Source organism: Lissotriton helveticus (assembly GCF_964261635.1).
Source record: "Lissotriton helveticus chromosome 1_1 unlocalized genomic scaffold, aLisHel1.1 SUPER_1_unloc_4, whole genome shotgun sequence".
In the NCBI taxonomy this organism is placed as follows: Eukaryota; Metazoa; Chordata; class Amphibia; order Caudata; family Salamandridae; genus Lissotriton; species Lissotriton helveticus.
This window is the reverse complement of record NW_027611681.1, coordinates 4,274,177-4,297,145: the sequence shown is the minus strand read 5'-3', so window position 1 is coordinate 4,297,145 and position 22,969 is coordinate 4,274,177. Positions and strand designations below refer to the sequence as shown.

The 22,969-nt window shown below is 47.0% G+C and overlaps 1 protein-coding gene across 1 annotated transcript in view; it reads right to left on the bottom strand.

Moving 5' to 3' along the window:
* LOC144806014 (uncharacterized) overlaps nucleotides 1–21,428 on the bottom strand; it is a 239,095-nt gene extending 217,667 nt beyond the window's left edge. The window contains exon 1 of the mRNA XM_078672471.1: nucleotides 20,311–21,428. Within this exon, the coding sequence (XP_078528597.1) occupies nucleotides 20,311–21,241 (931 nt within the window). The 5' untranslated portion in view covers nucleotides 21,242–21,428. The remainder of the gene's footprint in view (nucleotides 1–20,310) is intronic.
* Nucleotides 21,429–22,969: the final 1,541 nt, after the last annotated feature.

Genomic DNA, 22,969 nt, shown 5'->3' with positions numbered 1-22,969 from the left:
AATGGATATTACCATGCTTCAACAGTCCGCCCTTGCTATGTACCTCATTGCTTTGCTTTTTTTCTGCACAGGTGATGTCTTATACATACCTCATTGCTTTGCTTTTTGTCTGCTCAGTTGATGTTTTATATATTTGACTTACTTATGCTTATTGTACTATCTTGACTCATCAGGCCTCTCCTGCTCTGCATCCTGTCTGACTTGCTTTTTGTTTTCACTCTTATGTTTATGTATCTTGGTCTTTTATATCTTTTATATATGACATAACTAAACTCTTTTACTGTAAAGCGCTCTGATACCCACAAGGGTCTTGTCCGCGCTCTATAAAAAATTTCAAATTAATAAATAAATAAACGTAATACCAAGGGGGTCAGTTTAACATGTTCTTCACCATACTGAACCCCCAACTCCTGATGAACAATATATGTAGTGCAAGCAGGAGTACACCTAAGAAACGTCTCAAAACCCGATTCTGTCTGCAGAGCAAGGCTTTTTGAAAAGCCCCAAATACCAGCCCGTGAGTAAGGATCGGTAAACACTTGCTCCTAAAAACTTCCAAAAGAAGAGCCACAGGTTTATTTCCAATGCGTGAGGCAAAATTATAAATAAAGCCCGCAGCATTGGAAAACCTTTGGGAGGTTAACACACCAATGAATCTCTGAGCTTCTTTTCTATTTCGCGGTACTGCGCACTCCTTAATTTTCGGCTTCACCTGTGGAATCACTTCTCGGTTTCCCTCATGCCATTGAATGCCTAAGAATTTCACACTTTGTGCTGGACCTTGCAATTTGTCAGGATTAATCGCCCATCCTCTGTTCTGCAAATGGGTTACAATTTGATCGAACTGAGATTGAATCTGTTCCTGCGTCTCGCCTTGAATCATGATGTCATCAATATAATGACAAACTTGCACTCCTGAACTTAACGGTACCTCGTCTAAGTGCTCTGCCACCAGCCGTTGACAGATTGTCGGACTATGTAAATAGCCCTGGGGCAAAGTTTGAAACGTCATTGTCGGCCATTCCATGTAAAACTGAATTGTTCCTGACATTCAGGAGCAATAGGAATGGAAAAGAAAGCATTAGCAATGTCAATAGCTGCGTACCATATCCCTGTGTGTTTTTGGATTCTCTCTATTAAAGTAACAGTGTCTGGCACAGCAACAGTCAAAGTAAGTGTATGTTTATTCAATTCACGGTAATCAACTGTCATACGCCAAGAGTTATCACTCTTGCGCACGGGCCACATGGGATTGTTCCAGGCAGAAGTGACTGGAATTAAAACCCCGGCGTCCATCAAGTCTTGAATAGTAGCACTGATTTCATCAGGCACACCTGGGATTCGATACTGTTTCATTGAAATAATCTTAGTCGCTTGAGGTAATTTTACAGGAGGAATTTTTAAACGTCCTACTCTCACAGGTTTAGTCGAAACATAGCTCTTCAAGCCAAATTGGTAATAACCATCACTCAGATGTAAAGTCATTCTCTTTAAAATATCAATTCCAATTATATACTCAGAAAGGGGCACCACTAATACACTATATTCTCTTTTTGGTATTTTACTGATTCTCAACTGAAGATTAGTTTGCACTGCTGGGGTCTCTTTACCACCCAATCCGGTGATAGTAAAATATTGTCCTTTGAATTTCTTGAGATTTCCATATATCAAAGTGGCCTCCGCTCCCGTATCTACCAATGCTCGGGCCCGTTGTACATTACGGTGTCTCCAAAAGATTTCTATATCTACATATGGCCTATAATCTCTACGAGCCCAATTTTGTACTGGAGCTTGACCTATTTCCTAATCCGCTTTGCCTTTGTCAGATGCCCACGATAAATTAGGATAAAGACTCTCATATCGTTTAGGCAGCAGCACATCTTGCTCGTTCACTTTTTCCTTGTAAAATGGATTCCTTCCACTCCTGCAAGATTGTGATCTCCGATCAGGAGATTTCTCTCGTTCATCTCTCGTTCTCCATTCCGGAGACCTTCCCCTTTCGTTCCTGTTCTGCGGTCACTGTAATCTTCTCTCTCTCTCTCCCTTGCAATGACCTATGTCTGGGAGATTCATCTCTCTCCCGTCGATTTCGGTAACTCACAAACTCATCTCTTCTCTCTCTCTGGTAACCTTCATCACCAGTCCCATCTGGTCCTGTTCGTTAACTTTTCTGCTCCCTTCCTTTCTGTCTAAGCCTTGTTTTCGAAACATGTACCACAATTTAGCAGCAGGTTCCCCATTGATTTCTGCTACACTCACCCCATCCTTAAGTAAGGCAAGGAACATATCTCATCTACTTAGTCGGTTATTGTCTGTACGGACTTCAGGTCTAGATGGTCTGTCTACTTTCATCCATTCCCCTAACTCACCTAACTCTCATACTGCTTCAATCACTTTGGCTAGGGTGTTCCCTGTCTGATTTATTAACAGTGTCATCATCGCCTGCTTGTAAGCAGGAGGAGCGGTACGAATGATCTTATTTCTCACAGAAGTATTAAGCAATCCTTCCATTAGTCTGTGTGCAGCACCGAGGAAAATAGAGGTTTTCATCACCTCTTCCTTTAATCTGTGTGTCGCATCCCTCAACGTATACCACGGTTTCTCATTCACTGGCCAATCTGATTCAGTTGGTTATTTATGACTACAACCGGTCATTTCCACCCGAAGATCCTGTTCGTGATGCCAAGATGTAATGACTGATGTTTTCTCAAATACGGGTGTCTTAGTCAGAGCTATAGGGTCATTACTTATCACAGTCCCTTCTCAGGATACCTACAAACACCACACTTTTAGAATACCTGTCTGAGAAAGAAGTAACACTAACAGCTAAAGATACAATAAATCATAGCTCCGAGGGTATGCATTGCAACGTCTTCCGACGAATCAGTATCAGCAACGTCTCTCGACGAACAAAATCAGAATCAGCAACGTCTCCCAATGAACAAAGCAACGTCTTCCAACGAACAAAATCAGAATCAGCAACGTGTCCCGACGAACAACGCAAACCTATGCGAGCAACACCTTCCGGTGAACAGAATCAGAATCAGCAACGTCTCCCGACGAACAACACGAACTTACGCGAGCAACACCTTCCAGTGAACAGAATCAGTATATACCTCTTACGCTATGTTGGGCTGGTTTACCCGCAATTTGGATATTCCTGTTTCAGAGCCGATTTCCCTCCCATATCCACAATTACCCATTAGAGGGGAAATAGCCCATCCCTCCATAAGCATTTGGTAAAAAAGGGTCCCGGCCTTCCTCCACAAGGAATAAAAACACGAATAAACGCTTCAAGGGTCTTTATTACATGATAATAGAGTGACAAGAAAGATGGAGAAATAGCTAAATATCACAATCAGTCATTAGCACATGTACATAAAACCTGAAAATAAATGGTATAGTTAGATAAAATTAGACATGCATGGAACACCTCACCATATTCATAGGCATCTTTATAAGGGTCCGTCTCTCTTTCCCTCTCTGGTTGGGTCAGGACTCTCTGTTTCACAAACACGACTGCACGTCTGCACCGTGATGTTTCACCAGACCGCCAAACAGCCAGACCAGCATCATCTCACCCTCACTTGGACCCACTTTCACTAATATAGAATGTGTCTCTTTCTCGAAGCTTCTGGAAGAACCCGCCTACAGTTGTCATAGGATTCCTGTACCAGCTCGTACCAAGCACACAACAGCAGCTGGCCAAACGTTTGTTATGGCTCTGCGCGAAGAGAGCATATTTCACCGATAAGAACCGGTCCTCTCTGATTCACTGCTAGCGAACAACACAGGAAAACTAAAACATTACCTTTCACCTGAAGAGGCTCAGCAAAAGGGTGTCAGAAAAGAACATGGCATCGCTCGAGCATAGGCATTTTAGGCCCGAAAAGAGCAAAATCAGTATACAAAAAGGCATAAGATCATGCCAAAGCAAATAGGCAAGCCCTGCTAATAGGTGAGGTAAAAGTCGGAAACAGAACGAGCATCATAGGTGTTCGTGTGACAGCAGCATATACTGAGATGGTGGTGGGCAACGGTCATAACCGAGCCAATCAGTACCAATACCTCTGTTATTACAAGAGTTCAATGCAAAAAGTTCAGGGGTGAACGTGCCAGAAGGGCCAAATCCAACACAACCCCCTTCCAGCCAAAACACAGGGCAGACCAATCACCACTGTGATGGACTTCCCTGCTTTGGGCGATAGAACACGGACGTGGGCCCACACTGCAGGGACACCCTCCGGTTCTACTCCCCGTTGTTCCACAAGACAAGCACACATAAAAAAAATATATATATTCAGGCCCAACTAGGTTACCCCACTGCTACTCCTTAGTTGTCCACAGCTAGGACCCGGCCCTAGGCCACCCAGATACCACTGGTCCTTGCCAATCCAGAGTGGGGGGTGGTAACCCCTAGCATACAATAGCCATTCTCCACTCCCTTTCTCAGTGTAGTTCCAAACTACCACTGATCCTTCAACCTAGGGACCGCACCCTCAGGCTGACCAGAGGTCACAGGCAAGAATGCTCCACCCTACCTCTACTTCTGGGGTTGCGTACTCTCCCAGGAGAAGCACCCTCCATAACACAACTCTCCCACCAGTTTAGGACCTCTCTCCCTCCACTGGTCTACCACCTGGGATCCAAATTCACTGGATGCACAGGGGTCAGACTCCCTCTGACCCCCTTCCAGAGGTCTGCACCCTCCCAACTGAGTGGTACCCCTAGAAGACAAACCAGCCAGGACACTGGCTACAGTCGCCCTGCTGTCCAAGACAGGCAAACACCTGAACCTGGCTCCCCAACCTAGAGATGCTACACTTTGGTTAGATGCCTGGCAGACCAGGACTTCTACAAGTTGAAAATAAAGTCTAAGACTTTCTCTTCTCCTTCAGCATCAAGGCAACCACTGCAGGCCAATCCCCCAGGTCAGGGACAGTACTCCTCCATACAGCTTACCCAGTTCCTTCTCTTCAGGCAGAAGTTTCTTCTTGTAATTGCAGGACACTACTTACAGTTGCCCTTATGTCCAGATCCGGAACCACCGGCTACTGGCTGCCCAACCGAGGGACGTACCCTTTGGTCAGATGCCTGGTGCACCAGGACTTCCTTGAGGGTGACACATAACTAATGTGTCGTGTAACAAGTCTGCCTGTTATCCAGGACAGAAGTGGCATCACCATGGTCACTCCCCGGCGACACAACCCTTCTGGTGGCCCCTGATCCACTGGTTCTTCCACTGGGCAGCCTATCCCCCTCGCACCCCTCCATCTGGACTTCTGCACCTTCCCAACTGGAGTGGTACTGCCAGACACCAGAACATCTGGAACCCTGCTTACAGATGTTCCACGTTCTCCAGACACTGAGAGATCCTCCTCAAATGGCCTATTAGTACAGCCTAGGCCCCCGACCTGATGTTCCCTTAACCCCTTCAGTGCTGATGACAAAGCCAGCTCGCCATGGGCGTTACCTGCGCTACGCGGATGACGAGCTGGCTTTGTCATAAACAAGCCATTTTTTAAATTTCAGCGCACAGCGGGAAAACGCGGTAGCTCGGTAGGGGTTAAGAAACAATCCAGGCCCAGAGACTGGGTTTCAGGCACCTGGAGACACGCAGTCCCACCCACTCCTTCTCCTCTGAGACAGGTCGTGAGCCCCTACACCCGGTCCTAGTTGGGCTACTCTGAACCTCTTCCACCACGCTGGGCTGGAAGACACCTCAGCCACTCCTTTAGGAATCACTCTGACCTCTATGTCTCCCTCTTCACAGAACCTTACCAACTCTAACATACTGTATCTTAACAGACCACAGATATCAAAAGCAGGCTCCACTTTGGTGGACGTTCTCGAGAAAAGTTTAACACAAGGAACCTAGGTGTCTGAGCTAACACAGGAGGGATGTATGACATTACAACGCAGGCTTTTACCACGCATGCTATTACAACGCAGTATTTACAACGCATGCTGTTACAACGCTTAGCGCTTTGGGGTGCTGGATAGTGAATAGTTTAATTTACTATTCCAACTCCAGTCCCCGTGGATAGTAGGGAAGGTGTTGGATAGTAAATTAAATCTATTCCCTATCCTAGAGCGCCCCCCAGTGCAATGCGTTGTAATGGTTTTCGTTGTAAAACCTGCATTGTAATAGCACTGCGTTGTGAAAGTTTTGTTGTAAAGGATGTTTCCCACACAGGAGTACACAATTCACAAAGTATTCAGCAAGCTCCCTATCTCAGAGAACTCACACCCAATCATTCAGCAAGCTCCCTATCCCAGAGAACTCACATTCATTTATCCAGTGCAACACACCATTCATCCACACACCCCCCCCAGACCGGTGAGACAGTATCTACTGTTCCTGAATCTCAAACTGCACCCCTCTTACTGAGCACCAGGTACCATACTCTGGGAACGGGACGTGGAACACATGCACTGGACACACTTATGCTGACACCACTGGATCCCACCCTTCCTGGGGAATCCAGAATAGTCACACTGCACTTAGGGGATGATCTACCCTCCCGAGCTAGTGACACCTAACTCACAGTGCACAAGAAACACATTTCCGAAAAATTACATTTAGAACCAAATTAAAAACAATAATCCCCTTCCATGTGACTATCTAAAATGCAGAGTTTTGTAGTGGAGCCAGTTGTCGATGAGGTACTGCGCAAACACAAGTCCATTTCCCACCGCTGATACCAATGTTAGAAATGGGGTTTCTGGTTGGCTAAGACTTGAGCCAAAGCCAGGCAGAAACCACCACTCTAGTCAGGGCAAGGAAGTCACCTGCCAAGACAACCCCTGCTCACCCTCTTGGTAGCTTGGCACGAGCAGTCATGGCCTATCTCGGAGGCAAGCCTGGATGAAGACGGCTGGAATGCCAGAAACCAGTCCTAGGAAGCTTGATTCCGGTCCAGGGAAGGCATGGCTTGGCAGTTCGGGCTGGACTGTTCCCATGAGGCACAGGGTCAGACTGATTTGCATATGGCCATGTCTGAACTGGGGTGGCAGAGTGGGCTAAAGAATGTTGATGGATTAAACCCAGATCCCTTGACTGGGTGTGAGTGTTTGATTGGTTCAGATGCTCCGTCCATCACCACCCCCTTTTGTACCGCTTTGTTGCCATAAGTTAGCAGGGTATGCTCAGACGTGAGTGCCTTGCTCATTTGCCACTGGATTCAAGCAAGCCTGGCTGAAGACGGCTGGAATGCCAGAAACCGGTCCTAGGAAGCTTGATTCCGGTCCAGGGAAGGCATGGCTTGGCAGTTCGGGCTGGACTGTTCCCATGAGGCACAGGGTCAGACTGATTTGCATATAGCCATGACTGAACTGGGGTGGCAGAGTGGGCTAAAGAACGGTGATGGATTAAACCCAGATCTCTTGACTGGGTGTGAGTGTTTGATTGATTCAGATGCTCCGTCCATCACCATCCCCTTTTGTACCGCTTTGTCGCCATAAGTTGGCATGGTATGCTCAGACGTGAGTCCCTTGCTCACTTTGCCACTGGATTCAAGCAAGCCTGGCTGATGACGGCTGGAATGCCAGAAACCGGTCCTAGGTAGCTTGATTCCGGTCCAGGGAAGGCATGGCTTGGCAGTTCGGGCTGGACTGTTTCCATGAGGCACAGGGTCAGACTGATTTGCATATGACCATGTCTGAACTGGGGAGGCAGAGTGGGCTAAAAACGGTGATGGATTAAACCCAGATCTCTTGACTGGGTGTGAGTGTTTGATTAATTCAGATGCTCCGTCCATCACCACCCCCTTTTGTACCGCTTTGTCGCCATAAGTTGGCAGGGTATGCTCAGACGTGAGTCCCTTGCTCACTTTGCCACTGGATTCAAGCAAGCCTGGCTGAAGATGGCTGGAATGCCAGAAACTGGTCCTAGGAAGCTTGATTCCAGTCCAGGGAAGGCATGGCTTGGCAGTTCGGGCTGGACTGTTCCCATGAGGCACAGGGTCAGACTGATTTGCATATGGTCATGTCTGAACTGGGGTGGCAGAGTGGGCTAAAGAATGGTGATTGATTAAACCCAGATCTCTTGACTGGGTGTGAGTGTTTGATTAGTTCAGATGCTCCGTCCATCACCACCCCCTTTTGTACCGCTTTGTCGCCAACTACTTGCTGGGCAGCTGAGGACAAGCACAGGGCCCTAAACGCTGCAGCGGGCACTAAGTGCTGCGCAGCTGTGGAGGCCAAGGTAGGGGCGAAGGAGTGCGACCCACTCCTGAGTCCAGAGATATGTCCCTAGGAAAGAAAACCTAAACGGTGCAGCTGCCCACTACTTGCTGAGCAGCTGGGATCTGTAAACGGTGGCATGGGCCCTCACTGGCCTTTAGGAGCAAAATTGTGCCAAGTGGGAGCCTTCTAGGCTCTAGAAATACAGATTGTGCCCATGGGAACCCTCTAGGCTCTTAAACAACTGTGCCCCCAAAAGGTTGGAGCCCTCTAGGCTCTAGGAATGACTTTGCCTCTCGAGGAGCTTTTCTAGGCTCTCAAAATAAGTGGAACATGGGCCCCTCTAATCGTTGGAGCGGCGTACTGACACACGGGGCCGCTCTGACGCAGTGACTCGCACCGGCACCTCCAAAGTCCATCTGCGCCCACGGGGAGCGGGAACAGAAATGCCCCCATGTCACCCGGCCCAGCCCTGACTCACTAGGCTGCTGGGGGAGGTTCCTCTTCCTTGGGCGGGAGCCCCGCCTTCTCAATGCACCCGCTTCGCCCGGTCTTTGCCTGGTCCCCCATCTCGGGACCGGGACTTAATGTGGAGCCTTCGTGGCTCCGGGGCAGCAGTCCCCTCTTCCGGCCGGGCACCGGCCAATCCCAGCGCCGCGGCGGGCGGGACTTCCTTTAAAAACCGGAAGTCCCGCCCATCGTCAGGCACTACGGTGCCTGACTTCCTGTTCGCCCTAAGTGTGGCAGGGTATGCTCAGACGTGAGTCCCTTGTTCACTTGGCCACTGGATTCAAGATAGCCTGGCTGATGAGGATTATGAATCCGAAACCGGTCCCAGGATGCTTGTTTCCGGTCCAGGGAAGACATGGCTTTGCAGTTCGGGCTGGACTGTTCCCACAAGGCACAGGGTCAGACTGATTTGCATATAGCCATGTCTGAACTGGGGTGGCTGAGTGAACTAAAGAATGGTGATGGATTAAACCCAGATCAGTTGACTGGGGGTGAGTGTTTGATTTGTTCAAACGCTCCGTCCATCATCCCCTTTTGTATCGCTTTGTTCGCCCTAAGTGTGGCAGGGTATGCTCAGACGTGAGTCCCTTGTTCACTTGGCCACTGGATTCAAGATAGCCTGGCTGATGAGGATTATGAATCCGAAACCGGTCCCAGGATGCTTGTTTCCGGTCCAGGGAAGACATGGCTTTGCAGTTCGGGCTGGACTGTTCCCACAAGGCACAGGGTCAGACTGATTTGCATATAGCCATGTCTGAACTGGGGTGGCTGAGTGAACTAAAGAATGGTGATGGATTAAACCCAGATCAGTTGACTGGGGGTGAGTGTTTGATTTGTTCAAACGCTCCATCCATCATCCTCTTTTGTATCGCTTTGTTCGCCCTAAGTGTGGCAGGGTATGCTCAGACGTGAGTCCCTTGTTCACTTGGCCACTGGATTCAAGATAGCCTGGCTGATGAGGATTATGAATCCGAAACCGGTCCCAGGATGCTTGTTTCCGGTCCAGGGAAGACATGGCTGTGCAGTTCGGGCTGGACTGTTCCCACAAGGCACAGGGTCAGACTGATTTGCATACAGCCATGTCTGAACTGGGGTGGCTGAGTGAACTAAAGAATGGTGATGGATTAAACCCAGATCAGTTGACTGGGGGTGAGTGTTTGATTTGTTCAAACGCTCCGTCCATCATCCCCTTTTGTATGGCTTTGTTCGCCCTAAGTGTGGCAGGGTATGCTCAGACGTGAGTCCCTTGTTCACTTGGCCACTGGATTCAAGATAGCCTGGCTGATGAGGATTATGAATCCGAAACCGGTCCCAGGATGCTTGTTTCCGGTCCAGGGAAGACATGGCTGTGCAGTTCGGGCTGGACTGTTCCCACAAGGCACAGGGTCAGACTGATTTGCATACAGCCATGTCTGAACTGGGGTGGCTGAGTGAACTAAAGAATGGTGATGGATTAAACCCAGATCAGTTGACTGGGGGTGAGTGTTTGATTTGTTCAAACGCTCCGTCCATCATCCCCTTTTGTATGGCTTTGTTCGCCCTAAGTGTGGCAGGGTATGCTCAGACGTGAGTCCCTTGTTCACTTGGCCACTGGATTCAAGATAGCGTGGCTGATGAGGATTATGAATCCGAAACCGGTCCCAGGATGCTTGTTTCCGGTCCAGGGAAGACATGGCTTTGCAGTTCGGGCTGGACTGTTCCCACAAGGCACAGGGTCAGACTGATTTGCATATAGCCCTGTCTGAACTGGGGTGGCTGAGTGAACTAAAGAATGGTGATGGATTAAACCCAGATCAGTTGACTGGGGGTGAGTGTTTGATTTGTTCAAACGCTCCGTCCATCATCCCCTTTTGTATCGCTGACTTCCTGTTTGCGGCGCGAGGGCCGCGGCAGTGACTTCTCAGGAGCAATAACGAGGGGTGGACACCCTCGAAATCCTAAATAAAAGTAGAAACGAGTTGGGCACCCGTTAAGGCGCATTTAAAGAGGGGTGGCACCCTTAAATAATTATATAAGCGGGGTGGGCACCCTCAGGGGCCACATAAAGGGCAGGAGCGCTTTCCCCCCAGGGAACACGACAGCGCTCTGCCCATAAACACAAAATAAAGCGCCTACCAGGCGCTGGGCCACAACAACTACCAAAGCCCCCAAAAGAAGGATCCCCCTATAGAACAAAAGGGGTCCCAGAGGTCCTGGGCATCAGGAGGGGCAATGCAGGGCCCCGGGACCAGCACACAGGGCACTCCAGAAAGGAAACAGCCCCCATGGCGGTCCCTCCTGGGCCCCACCATCAGCAAGGCCCACTCTGTCAGGAATCAAAAAATAGAAGGGTCCCAAAGAAATCCTCCAGCATCTAGGGCATCCAGGGGCTGGGCAGGGCCCAGGGAGGCAAGCCTTCCCCTGGGCCCCAGCAGCAGCACGCCCCTGGTAGAGCACAAGAACAGTTTACATGAGGTCACAGCCTATTTTTATACACACGATTCCTTTGTCTCTAGGGTGCAGGGTGGGGGAAAACCAGATGTAGCTGGGACATCAGTCGCACCACAGGGGGCGGAGCCAGCATTGTGGAGGGAAAGCCTAGCCCTATTCAGGTCCCAGGTGCAGCTCCTCCCTGCCATCAACATGCAGATCTCCCCATTCACCACCGGGCAGACCCATCCTAACTCCTGGAGCCAGGCACACCAGCCAGCTCCAGCCAATCACAAGCCAGACAGCCAATTCACATTTATTACACAGACATGCCAACTTCTAGAAGTGGCAGTTCCACACCAGACACATTAAATCCACACACATCATCATGCAGCATTTAATCTCACGAGTTCGCACATACCAAACTCGAGCCTGCACTCCCCACACATCAGGAACTACCATGGACACACATATCCCCCATGCATTCCTATGGGAGGGCAGGCCAATCTCACACACGCACTCAGAGAGCGCATGCACTTTACACTGCGCCACAGTGCTAAAGTGCGCAAAGACCAGAAATCACTATAATTATCTCAGAGTTCAATGCAAAAAGTTCAGGGGTGAACCTGCCTGAAGGGCCAAGTCCAAAAGGCTCTTTCTATGAGAAAGCCCAAGGAAAACGTATCCGCTGGGAAGGTGGGCTGCAGCCATGTATATAGGAAGTCCAGCATATTTAACCCCTCAATTCCCTCTCTAAAGTCTACAAAGCTGAGGTTATTACGGCGGGCCCTGTTTTCCACATCGTCCACCCTCCATAACAGGTCCTTACGTGCTCACTCTATATGGCTGATCCAGGCCGGAATCAATGCATGGCGCTATGGAATTATTTAGGAATTCTAGCTGTCAATGATTCCGGGTCACCAAGGGCAGAGACAGCACAAGCTGCTAGACGGGTGTTTGAAGGCTAGAGTGAAGCCTCGCCCTAACTGCCGTGGTTCCCGAGGAGACAAGTCTTACATAATGTAGAGGTACAATGTGACCTACTACCACAAAACGAATCAGGTTACAAATTTACCTTTTCCTTTGTTTTCACTTAATCACTTTATGGTCCTGAGGAAAGCCGACTGACCAACAGGCAGATAAGGCGGAAACATGTCGACCACTTTTAACCTCACAAGATTAGTGCGCTAGAATTCCTAAATAATTCCATAGCGACACGCCTTAACCTTCTACCCGCATCCAGAAATATTAAAGTTGAACCTCTGGCTGTCCGGGTATTTTAGAACACCTTTATAGCACTATTTCACTTATTCACCATCACTACTGTTTTAACCAATGGTACAACCTCCTGGCGGAGGGTGCAAACAAAAACTGACCCAAGGATTACGCACGGACACGTGTTACAAGAAGCGGGGACACATCATATACCGCTACACGACTCTGAAAAAACACGTGTATGAGGGTCTTTTATTTGGGAGACACCTACCGATCCACCTGCAGACCTTGGTTATGCAGGACCAGTGATCCTTTCCACATTGATTTATAAATCTTTTTGTCATTACCCACAACAGAGTGACTTCCATGGTGGGGACCCTTTCTTTAAATAAACAAAAGGGAGTTTCACCAGTGTACGAATAAGAAGTGAACCTATACTCGTGAACCTTCTTCCTCATGGCTAACTTCCAACTTTCACCACAGGCAACAGCTTGCTGCAGAGTCTCTTTAACAACCTTGACAAACCTTTCCACCACACCATTGCTTTGTGGATGGTACAGGGACGTGTTCTTATGCTTGATCCCCCTGGAACTCCGAAACGCTTCCATGACTAAGGTTGTGAACTGAACACTATTGTCTAACCAGAGTGTTAACTAGAAACCGTCACGTTCAAATAACTCTTCTAGAAACTCTATCACTACACCTGACTCAACGGAATGAACCACCTTGATATCAGGCCAATGGGAAAACATATCAATACACACTTTCAAATAACGTTCCAGAGTCTTTAACTTCACAGGTCCCAAAATATCCATAGAAATGTCCACCACGGACCAGTAGCCTGTTCCCTAATAACCATGGGTTGCGTCCTGTACTTCAATATTGTGTCACAACACGCACATTCAGCACATTCACGCACCAACCTCTCTACATGTACATCTATGGCAGACCACCAATATGCTTACTTGATCCTTTCCTTTGTAATAGCAATGCCCATTTACTAGCTTATCCCTTAATTCAAGGGGTACAACCAACCTTCTATCACGCATCAGGGGACCACCCCCCACCGTCAGATCTTCCCTAACTCGCCAAAAGCCTTCGAGGACCTCTTCACAGTCCTTCTCACACCAACCACCTATGACCATGGTTAGGACTTTCTACAAGTCTAAATCGATCATGTGATGTTCCCTCCACTCTCTCTCGGAAATCAACCCTTCACTAATCACACACATTAATTTCTTCTTTCAGTTCTTCACCTTTAAATCACTCAACATCATCTTTCGTTTCACACTCCTCACCCCGAGTCTTTACAGAAAGTCTGCCAGAACAGTAGAGCCACAACCCACTTTTGTATCCCATGGGAGACAAAGTCAATGCCTTTCTTGGAGAAAACCTCCTTAAGAGGTTTGTGGTCAGTAAGAATTCTGAACCTTTTCCCCCACAAAACCTTTCTCAGCTTGTGCACCACCCAGAAAACACCCAGAGCGTCTTTATCTACAACAGAACAGTTGCATTCAGCACCCCTCAAGGGCCTAGAGAAGAAAAGAATCGTTTAACCTCCACATCAACCTTCTGCAAAAGAACTGCTCCTAACCTCTTCAAGCTAGCATCAGTCATGAGATAAGATACCTTTGGAGTCAAAACTTCATAGACAAGGTGCTTCATTCAGATGTTTGTTAATACACTCAAACTCTTCCTCACAGCACTTGGACCAAACAAATCAATCAATCAATCATGCCATTTGTATAGCGCACTACTCACCCGGGAGGGTCGCAAGGCGCTTGGGCGGAGGGGTATGCTACTGCTCGAACAGCCAGGTCTTGAGTTGTTTCCTGAAGGCGAGATGGTCCTGGGTCAGCCGAAGGTGGATGGGGAGGGAGTTCCAAGTCTTGGCAGCCAGGTAAGAGAAGGATCTTCCTCCGGCGGTGGCTCTTCGGATGCGTGGTACGGCTGCGAGGGCGAGGCTGGTGGACCGTAGCTGGCGGGTGGGCGTGTAGAAGGTCAGGCGGTCGTTGAGGTACTTGGGGCCCAGGTCGTGGAGAGACTTGTGTGCGTGGGTGAGGAGCCGGAACGTGATCCTCTAGTCCACGGGGAGCCAGTGCAGGTTCCTCAGGTGGCTGGAGATGTGGCTGCGTTGGGGCACATCCAGGATGAGTCGGGCGGAGGCGTTCTGGATGCGCTGGAGTCTTTTCTGTAGCTTGGCTGTGGTTCTGGCATAGAGGGCGTTTCCGTAGTCCAGTCGGCTGGTGACGAGTGCCTGGGTGACAGTCTTCCTGGTCTCGGTCGGGATCCAACGGAAGATCTTGCGAAGCATACGCAGGATGTTGAAGCACGATGAGGAGACGGCGTTGACTTGTCTGGTCCTCGAGAGGGAGGGGTCCAGGATGAAGCCCAGGTTGCGTGCGTGGTCGGTTGGCTTGGGTGCGGTGCCCAGGGCTGGGGGCCACCAGGAGTCGTCCCAGGCGGAGGGCGAAGATCCCAGGATGAGGACTTCCGTCTTGTCCGAGTTCAGTTTCAGGCGGCTGTCCTTCATCCACTCGGCGACGTCTTTCATCCCTTCGTGTAGGCAGGTTCTGGTGGTGTCGGGGTCTCTGGTGAGGGAGAGGATCAGCTGGGTGTCGTCGGCGTAAGAGATGATGTTGAGGTTGTGCTGGCGTGCGATGGCTGCGAGAGGTTTAATGTACATGTTGAAGAGGATGGGGCTGAGTGAAGATCCTTGCGGGACGCCACAGATGACTTCGGTGGCCTCGGAGCGAAACGGGGGGAGGCGGACTCTTTGTGTTCTTCCGGCGAGGAACGAGATGATCCACTCCAGTGCCTTCTCTTGGATACCGATGTTGCTGAGGCGGTGGACTAGGGTGCGGTGGCAGACCGTGTCGAACGCAGCGGAGAGGTCCAGGAGGATGAGGGCCACTGTTTCCCCCTTGTCGAGCAGGGTCCGGATGTCGTCGATGGCTGAGATGAGGGCGGTCTCGGTGCTGTGGTTGGCTCCGAAGCCGTACTGCGAGCGGTCGAGGGATCCGTTCGTCTCGAGGAAGGCGGTCAGCTGTCTGTTGACGATCTTCTCGATGACTTTAGCAGGAAAAGGGAGGAGCGAGACAAATGTACTTCCCTTCTAGAGGAGAGACCTCAAACAAGAGCTCTTCCCTGCAAAGTTCAGACGAACTTGTGATAAAATTCAGCAATGCTCAGAAACTTTACAAACTTTTCTTTGTTCAAAGAGGTGCACAAATTACAAAGGTTGTTTAGCAATGAGTCTTTGGGTTTGATGCCTGCTGCGGACACAAAATACCCTAAGTACTCTATTTCTTTGACACCAACTTTGCACTTGTCAGCCCAAATGGTGGGGTCAGCTTTACATAACTTCTTTAATACTGACCTCAGCCTCCCATTATGCTCCTCAAAATCCACATCAAAGATGAGCACATCATCAGGGTACACCTTGACATCCTGAAGGCCTCCAAGAATGCCCTTCCTTGCCCTCTGAAAAAACTGAGGCTGCAGAAGTCAGTCTAAAAGGCATTCTTAGAAATCTAAAGGTACCAAAGGGTGTTACACAGGAGGTGAGGTCCTGGGAAGAGGAGTGAATATTCTGAATTTTCTGAAGAGGAATGAAGGCTGGCCTGGTGATAGGCGGAGGTCAGGTTCAAGGAAGGAAAATGCCTTGCTTTGATGAGCTTCCTCGAGCTGACAGAGAGCCTGGCCTCCCCATTGGCTTTGCGGGACATAACAACAGGAGAGACCCACTATGTTGCTTCAACTTCTTGAATGATGCTCTCCCTTACTTACATAGGTGTATTCTTGACTTTAACTGTTTTTGGAACAGCTTTAGATTTGACCTTTATCCAATGTACATAGTTTTTGAGATAAACCAGTTCACCAGCAAAGACCTCTGGGAAATCCTTGATCCAGGCTCGATTAGCATTACTAACAACCCTAACTGGTGGTAATTCTTGTAGGCAGACAGATCTCATTGGGATCAAGGCAGATATGTAGATCACGTTGATGGAACCAACTTATGAGCTGGTCCCCTTTCATCAAGACATAGATTTTACCAGGGATGACTCTCCCTTTGTAGTCAAACGTGCCCCAGAAATAACCCAGCAGCTCAATAGTCACCCCGCCTTAACTTATTGGTCTAATGTCTGGCTTCAACAGGGTGACTTTGCCCAGCAGATTACGCTCATAACATGTTTTTGGGACTAGAGTTATCTTGGCCCAAGATTTGAAGAGCATCATTGATCAAAACTAGCTCCTGAGGGCCATCACTAGCATTTCCTGTGACTGGGAGAGTATTGATTCCTTCCAAATCTTCTTAATAAAGATCAACTTTCCTAATTTTTTATGCTTGTTGCTCGTTCTGCAGCTCTTTGAGACGTGAACTTTTCTCTCACAAGTTTTGCACACGGCCTTCCAGCCTGGGCAGTCTTTAACCTGTTGACTGCAGAGCGAATTTCGCCGCGGTGCAGCCATAATAATGAGTGGGCGTGGTTTGGATGGCCCCCGGCCTTCCTCCGCACATTCCCACTGTGACGTCGGATGGCCGGGGGCCGTCTGATGCACGTAGCAGGTTAAAGTTGGCCATACGGCTAGAACTGTCACACCTGAAGCACTTCCTCTGAAAATTCTTTGTGTTAAAGAGCTTTGAAGTGGTGCTAAATTTGGGTTCAACTAATCTATCCACCAGCACCTTGACATTAATGCTCTCCTTTTTATCACCTGAACTGTCTTTGTGCATAATATCAACACACACTTTTGAATGCTCGTGACTTTTGGTTATGGTCAGCACTTCTTGAAGTGATGGCGTGTATTTTTGCCACAGGGCGTCTCTTGTTTTGTCGAGGGCGCATCCCAACATGAACTGACTTTTTAACCGCTCCTCTAAAGCTGCACCACAATTGAATGTGGAAGCCAATTTGCGCAAGGTAGTCATGTACTGTTCGACCGGCTCAACCTGGCTTTGCATCCTTTTCCCAAAATAATATCGTTCAAGGACAGTACTCACTTTGGGGAGGTAGTGCAAGTCCAACTTTTTGAAGCAGATCTCATATTCATCAAGAGTTGCAGAGTCATTATCAGAGAGTTCTGGAAGGTGTTCAAATAATTCTTGTCCCTCGGAGCCCAAACAATGCATTAACAATGAGGCTTTCCTCTCTGCGCTTAAGGAAGTGCCATAGGCACGAGTATAATGTTTGACAACCTTCTTTCACTTCAGCCACAAGAGAGGAGGAACTCCTGGAGATGTCAACAAGAAGGGAGGAGCAGTGACATTTTGTATGATGTACGTACTATGTTTTGACCTAGTTACTACTTAAGGGTGAACTTCAGTGATCTGCTTACAGTGCGCAATATCCACAAGCCTTATAAGCTGTGCACATCAGCGGAAATGCGTGAAACTTCAGCAATTAAAATTTAGGCCAATGAGCGCAATCTCAGAAACTTTATTTGCTATGCGTATCAGTGGAACCATCAGCCCGATTACTGATGGCACATATTTATATAGAGAGGAGTCACTTTATTCTGGTGCTCACTTACAGGTGTAGATGTGAGTCTGGTGATGCCTGATAACTGAAAGGCACATATTTGTTTACATATAATTTCATATATGTCTGATTTATTATTCCTGTTACAGCGCCTTCTAACTTGAGAAGGCCCGTCGTAGACCAGTGTGTGGACAAAACCCATGCCGACAAATCAAGGAAAAATGGATTGGGACATGGTCTAGGGACACTAACAGCAAATCCTACATCAAACCTCACGTTTAACTGATGGAGAGCTATGAGCGAACTGAAGTGTAATACTGAGAAAAAGTAACCTGGAGAATTGCTGTAAATTAAAACAATTTTTAAAAAACAAATAAAGAACTACATAACCACAGCTGTGTGACCTGGAAGCCGATTGTTTCTCAATAAAGCTCCTCTTTGCGATTACCTTACAGTGCTCACATTATCATCCGCGCTAGAAGAGATGGGAACCTGGGGTGTCTGGTCACAGAAGCTCATTTACATACAAAGAGGGGTGACAGCCTGTTCACAACGCACAGCACAGTTTGTTTACATAAAGTGCTTGCACACAGAACAGGTTAAAGTCTTGTGTGTCTTTTTTTATTTTCTTTAATATATCCTGCACCTCGCTCTCTTCTTCTCTTTCTCTCATTTCAATTCATTATAAATTACTCAAAGTCACTATTGCTTTATCAGCATGGCACAAGTCTGGGGTAGCAACAGTTTGAAGGGCCCCCCCTACTATTATCTAGAAACGGGACTCAGTTCCACCTAGACCCTTAGCCTGCAACTGGTAATTGTTACTTTGTGCCCCAGTACTGCAGACACAGGCCTCTGAGTGTTTGTTTGTGTGAGTGGAACAGAGAACTTGACAAAATTAGCCCTTCTATTGCTTAATACATTGTAAATGTGAAACAGTTTGGGGCTTAGGGGCTGGATAAAGAATAATGTCAGGAAACAAACGCAAATTAAAAGTACATTTTATTTATTCACTGAAAACTGTTTAAAAATGTTATTTCCAAGTTCCACATATCTGTTTAAAAATATTTACACTTTCAGTCAATTCCGAGTTTAGTTACAAACTGATAGTGGGAAAAACACATGCTTTATAAAAACTGAAACCAAAAACGTATTTTTACATTATTTTATGTTTCTTGTTTTTTGTTTTTAAAACATGCCGTCAACCTTTCACGTGAAAATTATTATGAGGGCCTGACATCACTTCTTGTGACATCACTACATGTGATGTAATTGTGATTTGCATATGATAATGGGCTCCATCACTATTTTCCTTACTTGTTCCCTGTTTATTTGCATGACATGGGTCTATAGGTATTAAAAATAAATCTATAAATTCACAGGTATTCACCCTGTTTCTCTGGTGATGTCACAAATTGACATGTATTCGGCTGCTTCTTCTATTTTTAGGTGAATACATATCACCTGCCATTCCCCCTCCTTCCATTTCTTTTTCTTTTTCTTACCCTTTCTTTGTCTCTCTCGCTCTCTTTATCTCTCCCCCTCTCTATCTCCCACACACTCCTGTTAGCTTTAGCTTCATGGATCTCACTGCCACTTCTGCCATTCATACGACAATTCCTTCAGAACATTTGAGACCAAGGGACGTGTGGAAGACGTGTTGCTCGGAGTGCAATGGATTGTCCTGGCACATATATGCTTTTGATGTGAAATTTCGCTATTTCACCACATTCTTCAAACTGAGTCTGCTGCTAACAGTGGCTCAGTTCAGGTAAAAAGTAGAGTTTGGCACGGCAGAAAATGAATAGGGAGAGCCGAGTCGGAGAGGAGCCACGGGTCACACTTAGTTATAAGGCCCGAGGCACGAGCTGATCCAACAACCGATAACAGTGTGTCAAAGATGCAGCAAACCTTACTTAAAAACAAGGTATGTGCTCTTTTATATCTAAAAATAGGTTATTTCTTGAACACCTGTGCTTCGCTTTAGTTCATTACATATACTGCAGTGGCATTTGTTAATAGCAATACATACATTTCACCAATGAAGCCTCCATCTCCAGAGCCCCGACAACATGCCTACTTTGGGTGTGTTGGGTTTATAGGTTTTTTCACTAATCCTACCAGTTAGCTGAAAATACCGTTTAGTCCCAGTATTTGTTCAGTGTTGCTTTTACAGGAAGTGTGATCAGGTGCGATTGAATTCTATTCTTTGTATCTCTTCTTCATCAACTAAAAATCAAGAATGTTTCTTTTTTTTAATCCACATTGTGCTCGCCTCCCACAGTGTATCCTGGTGCATCATGCTGCTTTTCTTTGTGTACGGGAGTGAACAATCTCTGGAAACAAACACTTTTATAACTCTGAAAATACTGTTATCTATTTTTCTTCTTTACTGCTAGTCGGGTCTTCTATCAAACGCACTTCACACTTTCAGCACCCTTATATGTTTTCTCCCTGTGTGTTCGCTGATGACTTTGTAGCTCTGATAATCGACTAAAGCTCTTCAAACATTCACTGCACTTGAATGGCTTTTCCCCTGTGTGTGTTCGCTGATGTCTTCGAAGACTTGATAACTCACTAAAGTACTTTGCACATTCACTGCACTTGAATGGTTTTTCCCCTGTGTGTGTTCGCTGATGATTTTGGAGGTTTGATAAGTGACTAAAGTTCTTTACACATTCACTGCACTTGAATGGCTTTTCCCCTGTGTGTGTTCGCTGATGACTCTGAAGTTGTGATAACCGACTAAAGCTCTTTACACATTCACTGCACTTGAATGGCTTTTCCCCCGTGTGTGTTCGCTGATGTATTTGAAGGTTTGATAACTGACTAAAGCTCTTTACACAGTCACTGCACTTGAATGGTTTTTCCCCTGTGTGTGTTCGCTGATGATTTTGGAGGTTTGATAAGTGACTAAAGTTCTTTATACATTCACTGCACTTGAATGGCTTTTCCCCTGTGTGTGTTCGCTGATGACTCTGAAGTTGTGATAACCGACTAAAGCTCTTCAAACATTCACTGCACTTGAATGGCTTTTCCCCTGTGTGTGTTCGCTGATGTCTTTGAAGGCTTGATAACTGACTAAAGCTCTTTACACATTCACTGCACTTGAATTGTTTTTCCCCTGTGTGTGTTCGCTGATGATTTTGGAGGTTTGATAACTGACTAAAGCATTTCACACATTCATTGCACTTGAATGGCTTTTCCCCTGTGTGTGTTCGCTGGTGTCTTTGTAGTTCTGATAACCTACTAAAACTCTTGACACATTCACTGCACTTGAAAGGTTTTTGTCCTGTGTTCGTGTGCCTATTAAGCTTGAGTAGTGATGACAAACTAAAGCTCTCACTGCATGTGTATGATTCTTCTTTCTTTGTTAATGTCTGTGGGTCGGGTATATATTTGTCTACATCCCATGACTGCATTTCCTGATGGGCCAACATGGCTGATAACGCACTTGTGTTTTTTTACACACTTTATATGTGTGCGTTATTTTACACGTTTGATTTATGTTTTAATAATAAAATGCAATAGCCACCAAATATTTGCTACACTCCTAATACGTAGAAGGTGTCTTTGTAGCCGATTGTGCCTTTAGATTGGATTATGGCTATGCACGCTTGCGGGTAAAGTTGTATCTTTCTTCCGGCCGGTACAAATTGGGCCAGTCTGTTGTATTGTAGATATAAGAACTCCTCTTTCCTTTACCCGACAGTTGTCTGACTCCGCTCTGTTGTGCTCTTCTCTGGTTACTGTGGTTTGGCCAGAAAGAGTTTACAATTTACCTAGAGCACGGAATGATGGCTTGTCATCATATTAGAAAACAGAGCACTGCGATAATCTCCAAACAGATCCCATGATCAAAGTTGGTATTTGACACTTGTTTATACAGGAGGCGGTATCTTATTGTTGTTGCCTTAATTTTCCTAAGGTCATTTCTTCATCTTGTAGCGTGGAGGTGCACAGCTCAGTCTCTTACAATCACTGAACTGCCCTTGATGCTTCATCTGGGATCTGTCAGTTTGGGTGCAGGTTCCTCTGTCGCCGACTGCGCTGATGTTTTGCTGAATACTGTAGCTCAATATTTCTACTATTATTGAAGATTTACAGCATTCGCTTCATTATTGATGTCATTTCATACAGTCAAGGCTTGTTTTCTGTTGGATGTAAAGATATTTAACATTACTAAATTGAAACATAATGGAATGAGAATTCACAATGTTTAACTGGTTGTAAAATACATTTCGGGGGAGATTTACCAAATCTCCACACAATGCAGTGCAGCCCCACCGTGCGAGGCTGCGCTGCGCGACAGGGAGGGAGCAGGAGAGCACCATATTTTCAAAGATATGGCTCTCACCTTCCCTTTCCATTGCGCCAGCACTGATTACAGCGGCCCTGCACCATGCACACACCTTAGCACCAGAGCGCTAGGGTGTGTGTGTGTGTCAGAGTCCAGCATAGGTTTTGTACAGGAAAGACACCCTTCCTGTACAAAATACTATGCCTAGACACAAGGGAAATCGTTTCCCATTTTGTATACGTGTTGCACAGTGCAGCACGCATGCAAAGTTAGAAAAGGAAGGAGAAATTAAAGCATTTCTCCTTCCTTGCAGGATGCAGTTTTCTCACGCTAAACCCAATCTACTGTATTTGGTAAATTGGGTTTAGCGTGAGAAACCTTGGGTGGTTGCACGGGAACACCCATGCACCACCCTTAACAGGCCCCCATGGTGCAAAGTAATGCGACACAGTGCTATGCGCTGATTCACATACATTTTACGTTATTTGCTTGAAAGTAAATTAGGAAAAAGGGATTTTGCACTGCTTTGCGCCACTTTTGTGACAAAACACAGCACAAAATGTTAGTAAATCTCCCCCTTCTTCTTTACCGCCTTTGAAACTTAGCAAGGACTATTTCATCATACACAGATATTTAACTAAAAGTTTTGTTGATCAGATGACATCTTAATAATGTCTGACAAGGAGGTGATTTACCAGTGTTCACAGAGTAACTTAGCAAAGTAAGGGCGCTCACGGAGCACCCAAGTGCTTGAGGTTTTGCTTAAGATAGAGGCACATGGTCAAGATTTCATTTAAACAACAGTAGAGTTTAGAAAAAGAGACGGCTCAGGCTGGGCTGCAGAATGTCCAGTAACTCTTCACGAAGC